This window comes from Manacus vitellinus, unplaced genomic scaffold, assembly GCF_001715985.3.
Source record: "Manacus vitellinus isolate BGI_N305 unplaced genomic scaffold, ASM171598v3 scaffold_21_pilon, whole genome shotgun sequence".
Classification (NCBI taxonomy): domain Eukaryota; kingdom Metazoa; phylum Chordata; class Aves; order Passeriformes; family Pipridae; genus Manacus; species Manacus vitellinus.
In genome coordinates this window covers 2,765,575-2,776,688 of record NW_021939546.1, presented here as the reverse complement: position 1 = coordinate 2,776,688, position 11,114 = coordinate 2,765,575, and the positions used below count along the sequence as shown (strand labels likewise).

Sequence of the window (11,114 nt, the reverse complement as noted above, 5' to 3'; positions counted from 1 at the left end):
GAGCTGGCTGTAACTGCTCCACATTTCTGCATCCGGCTTGGGGAGGGGAAGCCATGCAGTACGTACTGCCTGTCGGTGCCCAACAAGAACATGCCAACCGCGACTGTCAGCATGGATGCTTCCTGCCTCTGTTACATTGCTATGTCCCTTACATCTACGTAAGTTGCAGTTCACATGTCAAAGCAGCAAACAGCACAGATGAATACTACAACAAATTTTCGTTCTCTGTTTCCCTGCAGGGTGAGTAGGCTCACAAGTCCCCCTTGCACTTCCACACACTGGGAATCTCTACAACACCTTGACAGCAGCCAGAGGAAAGTACAGCACACCTACAAAACACAGTGCCTCTCAGTGCACAAATACTGCCAAGCAAAACCCCCAAATATTAGAAACCACAGGCAAGGCACAGACTGTACAAAAACTGACAGGCATGAGCATAGCTGAAGGGAGGGCAGCAGGGAAGAGGAAGAAAACAAATAGGAAATGCCATACTCAAAAGAATTCAGCATAAACTCTGAGCAAATCAAAGCAAGGAAAAACTTCTGAACCCACTTGAATTTTAGCTGCCGAAGCCTTCTGGCTACTTGGCTGCTCTGCCTGTGCATTGCTATGCTTAATTTGTCCCACTGGATTTGCACCTCCTGTGAGTGACTGAGAGGAGCCATTGACTCTGGGAGGACTGATTTAGTGCAGCAGGAACCAGTGGCCTGGCAGGGGCGGCGGGAGAGGCCCAGCCCAAGGTAGGTAAACACTGTTGTGGTTTAACCCAGCAGGCAGCTAAACACCACAGAGACACTCACTGACTGCCCCTTCCCTCCTCCTGCAACGGGATAGGGGAGAGAACTGGGAAAAAAAATAAAATTCATGGGTTTAGATAAAGGCAGTTTAATAGAACAGGAAAGGAAGGAGGAATAATAACAACAACAACAATAATAACAACAATAAGCATAAGAACTATAATCATAAACAACAATAACAACAATAATAATAAATGATAAAATAATTGGAACATACAACACAAGTGATGCCCAATGCAATTTCCTACCACCCACTGACCGGTGTCCAGACAGTTCTGGAGAGCTGGCCCCTGGCCAGCTTCTCCCTAGTTTGTATACTAAGTGTCATATGATATGGAGTATCCCTTTGTCCAGTTGGGATCAGCTGTCCCATCTGTGTCCTCTCCCAGCTTCTTGTGCTCCCCAGCCTACTCGTTGGTGCGGTGATGTGGGGAGCTGAAAAGTCCTCAACTTAGTGTAAGCAGTGCTCAGCAACAACTAAAACATCAGTGTGCTATCAACACTACTCTCATCCTAAATTCAAAACACAGCACTGTACCACCTACTAGGAAGAAAATTAACTTTATCACAGACAAAACCAGGACACACTAGAAGAGGGAAGGACACAGGGAAAAGATTGGAGCAGGGAAAAAGAGAAGAAAGAGTAGGAGAGATGGAAGAAGCACACAGCAATAGATGGCAAAGGAAAAAGAGAATGAGAAAGAGGAAATTAAACACAGTACAAAAAAGGGCTGGACACTGGATTTAGTAAAATCTTTCTCCAGAATCCACACGGTTGTAAACCTCTGATGTGCTCCGGTTTGGTGCTGGATACTTACTGTCAGTGGGAGCACCAGCACCCGGAGGAGCCTCTGTCCCACATAGCTTTTCATGCTGCTCCAAGGTTCCTATGCACAGCCGGGAAAAAACGATGCTAGGTGGAGGGAAATTAAACCAGTTATTTTTTCTTGATTTATTTCTCTGGAAAGTCTCTTCCCTGGAGAGACACAGGCCTGTGAAAATAACAGGATATACTCAGTAAATCTGAAATACCTGCTATGTAAGCCAACAGTTTCAAATTCCTGCTTTGCATTAGCTGAGCTCCCAGCAACTGCCTATAGCACAAATTGAGAAGCCAGTAAAATACTCTCTGTGACATGAAACAGGGAGTATTTCCCAGTTTATTTAGAACAACAAAAGTCTGGAACAGTACATTAAACTGAACAAAATCTAAAAAAGGAAGATATCCCAAACTTTTTCCTGTTTCCTGATGTACATCCAGGAGAAGTAGACATAAGTGTACCCCATGATGTTTACCCTCCACAGCTTGGAGGGTAAACACTGGGTCATGGTTTGTGACAGGGAAACGTGTGCAGGGAAAGGGTCACAGTCTAACCTGAACTCCAAAGAAACTCAACCCATCTCAAGTGTTGACAACTACTTGAAATTCAGGACAGGTTTGTTAAAAGGTGCTTCAAAGCTTTCGAAGTGACCTTTTCTTGAGCAAATGTAGGTTCAGTTACAGTTTCCCATCAAAGTTGTGTGAATGTGTGGTAAGACATGAAACCAACTGAGAAAAGGCGCTATTCATTGACTTTTCCTGTGGCATTTGCTGAATGTTGTGAAAGCCATAGATCAAAGCAAAGCGCTCGGTGCGTGTCCTTAAATTAGATGTAATTAAATAAACAAGTGTTTGCATAAATCCCTGAAAAGCAAAACTGGCCAATTTAACCATGCAATGATGTCTTAGCTTCTTCTTTTTCAAAATTTTTGAAATTAATCAAGGTGTTTTTTCATTAATCAAGGTGTGTTGAATCACAAATTTGTTCCTCCTGATCATAATGCTGCTGTGTAAAGAGTCATCCAGGGAAAAAAGTACCAGCCAGATTCCCCATCTAAAAACCACTTTAGGGTTTTAAAACTAAAGTACCACAGGAAAACCCATACACTTGTGAAACCAAGGGAAGACCACTGGAGTGGATAGCTTGGAGTCTGGAAATGGGACTGTCCTACTTCTCATCACCAGCTGGGGCTCAGCTAAATATGTGGAGATGGAAAGTTGTTACTGCCATTACTGGCAGCCATCAAAGCTTGCTGGTGGTCTCTCTTGAATTCTTGCTGGACACATTAAATAGTTCCTGTCATCAGAAATGGTGCTACGTGGCACACATTGGCAGTCTACAGAGAGAGCTGCATGCAACTAAAGACTGGTTTTCCCTTTCAGCAATTGTCCTTTCTGGTCGAATTTTGAGGCATACAAGTGATGAAGAAAAACACTGATGCCTTCTGAAGCACATGTGTTCTGGGCAAAGAGCGCTCAGAGCTTCCGTCCCATCACCTTTCCCCACTCCCTAAAACACCGCAAAGTAAAACGTCAATCCAATTTACCGGAATGAAAAGAAAATCTTTAAGAGAATAAATTGGGGAGGGAGGGAAAACTCTACAGTTAGGACCCTCTATCAAGACTGGCCTAGGCAGGGGCCTGGCCACTGCCGGGAAGAAGGACAGCACTGCTGAGGACACGAGCCCTTCACAGGCAGTGCAGGACATCCCTGAGGAGGAGTTCGGGGGCGGGCTCCCCAGCCCGGTTGGCAGCGGCATCGGTGTCCCCTGCGACGGGGACGCCCATCGCACCGCCCCGTCCCCGGGGTCACGGCATCCCCCTGCGGGGAGAGGCTGCCCCATCCTGCAGCGCCCATCCCATGCCGTCCCATCCCACACAGTCCGGTCCTGCCCCGGGACCCCGTGCTGCCCACGGAGCTCGGCGCTGCCTGCGGGTTTGGGGAGCCGAGCCGGGCTGTCCCCCCGGGCCGCTCCCCCCGGGGCTGGGCCAGCGACAGGTGCGCGATGGAGAGGCGAGACCTCCCGGTGCCCGCGGGGGCACCGCAGGGCTTCCGGTGCGGACAAACAACAAGGACTCTCCTTTCTGCGGCCCCAGCAGGGCCCGACAAGGTGCCTCATCGTTCCCGCTGGTGTGGGAACACCCAGGGAACAGCACACGGGCCCGCGGCCCCGGGAGCGGCACTTACCGGAGCCCTACGCACCGTCCCCACGAAACGGTCCTTTCTGTCATCCTTTCGGCCGCCGGGCAGGCGACGAGACGTCCGGGCTCGGCTCCTCCGAGCGGCGGGGCTGCGGCTGCCTCCCCTCCCCGGCTGCCCGTCCCGGGCAGGCGGCACGCAGGGACACCCGCTGTATGGGAATGCCGCAGCCAGGTTAATCACATCCCTCCTCTCCGCATCTCTCCTTTCTCACTGTCCCCCTCGCCCCCTCCCCCTCCACTTTTCATGGGCTTTGGAGGGGTTTTTGCAAGCTTTCTCCTCTCCTTTGAATCCGCTTCTCCACCTTCCAGCCTTGAAGGCACAAGAAAAACCCCAAACTTGTGTTGGGAACAATAATCTCATTTGCAAAGAAAAATCCCTGGAATGGGGATTCATTGTAACGCCTTTGGGCAGCAGACCCAACTTCTGAGCTATTTCAATAAAGAAGTGAACTGCAGTAGAACACCAGTTGGCTCCTCCAGCAAAGTTCTCCTAAATCATGATAGACAGATTGCGTGAAAAACAGGAATTCCAAAGAATTTCCTGCCCTGGGAACAGAAGTTAAGGCTATATTTAACAACATCTGAAGCTGTCAAGAATGCTTTGTGGTTGGATAACAGAGCAGAAAAATGTGAAAAATGCAGGCTACTGCTATACCAAATATGGAAATATTGTTACGTCTGGGGTCTAAATCCCATCTGGAAATACTTACAGCCAGGAAAAGAAAAGACGCCACAACAGAAGCTAAATCTCTCCTCCCCACCCCCAAATATTAAACTTCAACGAGGCAATACTATTCCAGGGCACCCAACTTGAGTGAGGGACACTGAGGCCGGAGATACACAGGTTGACGGGAGGGAGGATGTTCGCCGCGTGGCCATCCCGTTCCCGGTCTGGAAACCGGGCCTCTCGGTGCCGCTGGGCACAGCCAGGCTCCCGGGGTCTGCCGTACGGGGAAGGGTTGTGACTGTCCCTCGCATGGCAGCAGCGCCAGGGCCCGAGCCCCGGTGACCCCCCGGGCAGTGTGATCCGGAGGGGCAGCGCCGCGGGCGCCCGGGGCGGGCAGGGCAGCTCCGCTGTCCCGTAGGTGTCCGGGCGCCGCCGGCACAGCCCCGAGCGCGGACCAGCGCCTCCCGTTACCTCTTGCGTTCGCGGGGACCCTCCGCGTCCCGGCGGGAGGGGAGCGGCTCGGCGGCCCCCCGCGCTGTGTCCCGGCCGGCCGGTCCAGGGGCGGAGGGACCCCCGCGGCACCGCGCGGCCGCCGCCTTGGCCGCGGTGCCGGAGCCGGGGCGGGGCGGGGCGGCCGCGGCGCGCGCCAGCCACATTCCCTGGGATGCCGCGGAGCGCTGGACGCGGCGCGGCCCGGGAACGCGCGACGTCACGCCGCGGCGCACGCGGCGGCCCGCGCCCCATATAAGGCGGGCGGGCCCGGAGCCGACCGCGCCGGCCGCGCTCTCCGCTCCGCGCTCACGACGGTCCCGCTGCTCCGGCGCTGACACTGGCTACGCGGGCACCCGCCCCCTCTGGCGGCCGCTCTCCTCTGCCTGGCCCCTGGTAAGTGCCGCGGCTCTTCCCGCGGCCGGGGAGGGGGGGCGGGTCGGGTGTCCCCGCTGCGCTGCCGGCGCTCACCGTGCGCTCCGCTCCGCTCCGCAGGCTCTGGGCTCGCCCTGCCCCGCCCCGTGTGCCAGTGCCCGGCGGCCGCGCCGCAGTGCGCCCCCGGCGGTGGGGCTGGTGCCCGGACGGCTGCGGCTGCTGCAAGGTCTGCGCCAAGCAGCTGAACGAGGACTGCAGCCGATCGCAGCCCTGCGACCACACCAAGGGGCTGGAGTGCAACTTCGGGGCCAGCCCCGCCGCCCTGAAGGGCATCTGCAGAGGTAAGCGGCGACCCCGCTCCCCCGGGACGGACCCCGCGTCCCGCACTGCCGGGATTCGGTAATTTCGAGCCCATGTATGGTTATGCTTTGTTGTCGGTAGCTTGGCAGAAAGGCACATGACTTCAGCAGTCTGGAATGCGATTCAGTATGTCTGGGCTCCGCTAAACGCACATAAGGAAAAGTGATTCCTGACTAAGTTATTGTTCTGGCCCCGCGTCCCCGGGGGGTTGTAGGGAGCTCCGCTGTACACTGAGTTTAACAGACCAGCAAATACCTGCGCTTAAACCAGCGATTCCCGCCGCTGATTCTCTTCTTTCCCTCCCTGTTGATCTCTGCAGCACAGTCCGAGGGAAGACCGTGTGAATATAACTCCAAAATCTACCAGAATGGGGAGAGCTTCCAGCCGAACTGTAAACACCAGTGTACGTGCATAGATGGAGCTGTGGGCTGCATCCCGCTCTGCCCGCAGGAGCTCTCTCTTCCCAACCTGGGCTGCCCCAGCCCCAGGCTGGTCAAAGTGCCCGGGCAGTGCTGCGAGGAGTGGGTCTGTGACGAAAGCAAGGATGCGCTGGAAGAGCTGGAAGGCTTCTTCAGCAAAGAGTTTGGTCCGGATGATTCCGAAGGCGAACTAACCAGGAACAACGAGCTAATTGCCATTGTGAAGGGAGGCCTGAAAATGTTACCTGGTGAGTGTGAGTTTATCTGCGTGACATTAAGGGGAGGAGGCCAGAGAGTGGCTATATGACTCCTTAGACCCCAATGGAAAGAAAGAAACACAGTGAGAGAATATATTTAGGCTAAGCCCTCCTTTTCTTTTCCAGTTTTTGGATCCGAGCCACAAAGCCGAGCTTTTGAGAATCCCAAATGCATTGTGCAAACAACTTCTTGGTCCCAATGCTCAAAGACATGTGGAACTGGCATCTCCACAAGGGTGACCAATGACAATGCTGACTGCAAGCTCATCAAAGAGACCAGGATATGTGAAGTGAGGCCATGTGGCCAGCCTAGCTATGCCTCCCTAAAGGTAAATACAGACTCTTCTGGTGTTCCTTTTCTTTCTAAGCTGCTTCGGGTAGGGGGTAAAGGCTGGAGAAGAATCTCCTGCTAATAATGTTATTGCCTTTACTTTACAGAAGGGAAAAAAATGTACCAAGACTAGGAAGTCCCCATCCCCAGTGAAGTTTACTTACGCCGGATGTTCCAGTGTGAAGAAGTACCGCCCCAAGTACTGTGGCTCCTGTGTGGATGGCAGGTGCTGTACACCCCAGCAGACCAGGACTGTCAAGGTCAGGTTCCGCTGCGATGATGGGGAAACCTTCACCAAGAGTGTCATGATGATCCAGTCCTGCCGATGCAACTACAACTGTCCACATGCAAATGAGGCTTATCCCTTCTACAGACTAGTCAATGACATCCATAAATTTAGGGACTAAGTTGTGTTGGGGGTGGGATGCAAAACAGAATTTTGAAGTAACCAGCCATGGGAGAAAGGACCTCTGATGGAAATGGTGCCTTGCCCATTTGAGGGCAACATTGAGATGTTACAGGAGTGCACTGTGCAACTGGACACTAATGCAACAGAGATTTAAGCATACTTAAAGCTTCATAGTACTGGAGCAATTTTACTGCTTCTTTTTGGAGCACCTTATCTAATTATATACTGTTTTCTGTTTGTAAGTGATCAGATAAATGTTTCGTTCCGGTTATGAAAACTTTACTATTCTGTTCAATTTAACACTATGCTTCTCTCCATCCCTCCAATCTTCTCCCATCCTTTCCCAACCAAGTTGGAAGTTACATTCCTTCCTGAGGTGGGCACTTGTGGGGTGTTCACAATGGCAGCTATTATGTACCAACTGTAGTTTAATGGCAAACAGAAATCAGTTGTTTTAAAGCTGAGTATTTTATTTATCAACCTGTAGCTTTTGTTTTGTTTTTCTTTTTTTCTTTTTTTTTTTTTTTTTACCCCTTCCAGCCCCTGTAATACTGGAATAAGTTGTAAATGATTTTAATTTTATATTCGATGAATTAAAAGAATTTATTTATGGAATTAATCATTTAATAAAGAAATATTTACCTAACTACTCTTAGTAGAGCATTCTGACAGGCAACAGGCTTAACATACAGCAAATGCAAGAGGCTTCTTAGATACTGTGAAAGTTAAAACAAGCTCTACTGCAGATGCAGCAATGGACTAGAAAGCAGAGTCCAATTCTTTGGGTAAATGATGTTTTGAAGTGGTGTCCACAGTCTGCACCCCCACACTCTAGAAAGTATATACAGAAAGAGCTTCTTGGCATTGAAAGCAAATCTTTGATAGACTGAAATGTTAATTAGACTGTCAGATTATTCAAACTGTCCTGGAATGTGCAACATAAGGTACTTCATTAGAATGCAGTGCATGCATGGTGATGTTGAACATTGGGCAAGTCTCTGCTTTTTGGTGGCTGCTTTTTGCAAATTAATACATTTCTGCAGCAGAAGAATGCTTCCTACAGTCTGCAGGAGGTAGTTTGCTTTCACTAAATTCAAATTAAATGAGCTTGAAGCAATGACTTTTGTTAATCCTAATAACCCAGTGATGAAAAGTAAACATACTGTTAACAGGAGAAGAATGTGAGGAATTTCGAGTACTTGTCCAATAGACTAAAAGGCAAAGCAGCCACTCTTTTCTCTTCCTCACTTCTCCTTCCCACTTTTTAAATACACAATTATACTTTACTCTGTGGGACACAGATGACATTTGGCTAACCGAGGGAGTTGTAAGAGAGCTCGCTGGCACGCGGCAAGAAAATGACATTTAAAAAAACCAAACTAGAGCAGGACCTCAGAAAGCAGCAAACATTTGTACTCTTCTGGTTAGCCTGAAGCTGTGCCACAGATAAGAGTGAAAGGAAACCTGCAACAGGGTATTTTTTTTCTTCTTGCGTGAGTATTTTTCTGGCAAAATATTCTCCCAGTCTTTAGTGAGAAAAATACTGCTCATAAAATACAGAGACTGATTCTGAGGTTTTAGAATTGTGAAGGGGTGTCATCCAGTGTCATTAGTTAAAAGCAGAATTGGTCAAGGGTCACTTTTTTATTAATTAGACAAATATCTCAATCAAATAAATAGCCAAGTATCTCAGAGGCTCATCTCTGGCAGCTAATGCTTTGCCTGAGAAATTACAGCCCTCCCTCTCTGCTCAGTCAAGTTCTCTCCCGGAAGGCATTCAAAACTTGAGCTGTTTCGGAATTCACCACCTGGCCACCAGTCTCAGCTGTAACTAAACTTGTCTGTACAGTATTTGTTGACAGTAAAAGTGTGAAATGCAGGGAAGCACTTTTGTTTGGCTTCTACTTAGATCTGGCACTGAACACTTCACTACACTGGGTGCTCACTGAGAAACCATCAGGTTTCCAAACTGGGTTATTAAATGGACAGAGGAAGAGGAATACACTGCTCCCAGACACCCAGCAGCTGCAGGCGCATTCCTCGCCATCCCCACTGTCACTTACACTCGAATGACATCCATCTTCACACCAACGTAAGTAACAGTTCCCCAAAAAATCACATTTGCCTGTAACTATCCTGTACACATAGACCATACGCCTGTAACACACACACCATATACAAACAAAAGCGGCCCTTCCAACTCCTGCCTCAAGTGTGGCTCTAGCCTGGCCCTGGGTTTTACAACCTGCACTTTGGTTTTTCCATGTTTCCTCATGTAGAGGGGTGGTTCTGTAATCTGCTCACTATAAAAATATACTGTTGGGAGAATAAGGGCTGCAGGAGCAGATCACATAAACATAAGTTAAATATACTAAGTGAAATTATTGTGATATAAAGAGAGGAAATGAATCCCACTAAAAAGAACTGCAAGTCTTCCAAAGCTGGGCTGTCACACTAATTCATCACCATCCATATAGTCTTCTCTTCTTTTTTTGCATTTCACAATTACATGACAAAACTACTTTTACAACAGTGTCATTTTTTTGTGTCTTTGCACTTGCTTTGAAATCTTTATATCCTCTGTTGTTCTAGCAGAAAAAAAAAACCTAAATAGCAGGTGTGGCAATACAAAGGATAAAAGCACAGACACCATTAAGTGCATCAGCAGGGCTTTTAGGTAAGGTAATGAGCACAACTATAATCTTATTTCTTGTCAAAAACTAAAATATCAACACCTTTCTTCAAGAGGAATACTAGAAGATGAGGAGTTAGGAACACAATAAGTAATGTACAGGACAAGAAGCTGTACATTTGCAGCAAATTTCAGTGCCAGACCATACAGCTATTCAAATCCTGAAATTAAAGCCACCAGCACTCCTGCGTGGAGCCTCCCGGTGCCGGGCAGAGCCGAGAGAGTCCAGACACCCCAGGAAGGAGAGCAGCACTGTCCATTCCGCAGCAGCCCAGCTCCAGCCATCCCCCCTCTCCCTTCTGTCTGCCCCGGGTCCTTCGGCTGCTCCTTTCCCAGCCGCCGGGACTGTCAGCGCCGCACCGGGCATGGGGCACTCGGCCGAATCAGGTGCTGCCGCCACAAGGAGCGTTTGTCACACTACAGGTTTAGGATCGAAGGAATGTTTAGCCTTGTATTCCACGCACTTACTTACAAGGGTTTGATGCTGGTAACTCCTATAACATCAGGGTTGCACATAAAATCTTCCCTACTAATAAAGGCAACCCAGTGAAGACAAAGTTTCAGCCTCCTTAAGTGCTCCATGACAGGAAACAAAACAAAAGCTGGAATACACAGACACCAGACTTCCATGATTACATTAAATCCTCTCGTGAGATGCTGCCAGCTCCCTCTCCTGAAGCAGCAACAGGTGAAGGAAGAGCTGACATCGTACTGATAGTGGGACGACTGAGCTACTACTGAACCCTTGCTGAGCCGTGAGAATCTCTGTACTCCACAAATCAACTCCCACAGAGCCCACGGCAGAGCAGCCCCACTGGGCTGCCTGACCCTCTAGGGGACATCGGCTGGGAACAGCCACATCTCCCCGCTACAGGTGGGCAGCCAGTGGGCTATGCAGGAAAAGGCAGAGACACTGGATCAGTGGGATTGCTGCAGCAGGATTTCCAGTCCACTGAAAGTGCATGAGTCCCTCAGAGATCTTGAGGACTGAAACAAAAGAGTTCGCAGTGGGCAGTCATTCAGGGTTGGAAGTCAAACCTACGCACCTACACAGAAGCAGTTAAATGTGTCACAGCAGTCTTGCTCTTGCCAGATGCTTGCCCTTCTGAGCTGATCCTGCAGAAACCCATGTGCACAATTTAGTTTACTTGTGCAATCGGCGGAACTATTTCCACACAGGGCTCCGAGTGCTCAACACACAGCAAGGAAAGACTGTGTTGTTCTACCAGCTGCTCTGTCTCAAGCCAGTTTTTTTCACGTAGACATGTTCCTGTTTTCACCTTCACAGTTTTTTTC

At 49.6% G+C, this 11,114-nt stretch overlaps 1 protein-coding gene and 1 long non-coding RNA gene across 2 annotated transcripts; one reads left to right on the top strand and one right to left on the bottom strand.

The window, feature by feature from the left end:
- Positions 1-202: 202 nt before the first annotated feature.
- Positions 203-3,998, bottom strand: LOC108639601. Its single transcript, XR_001920618.1, has 3 exons — positions 3,806-3,998; positions 1,616-1,789; positions 203-329 (listed from the first exon to the last, which is right to left on the bottom strand). It is a non-coding gene; the product is annotated as an uncharacterized LOC108639601 (long non-coding RNA).
- A 681-nt stretch (positions 3,999-4,679) lies between these two features.
- On the top strand, positions 4,680-7,764 carry CCN1 (cellular communication network factor 1). Its single transcript, XM_029959728.1, is given in 7 exon segments — positions 4,680-4,758; positions 4,905-5,494; positions 5,497-5,547; positions 5,550-5,691; positions 6,030-6,377; positions 6,513-6,715; positions 6,825-7,764. Coding segments are annotated over 7 exon segments (1,713 nt in total). The 3' UTR covers positions 7,125-7,764.
- The last annotated feature ends 3,350 nt before the right edge of the window (positions 7,765-11,114 follow it).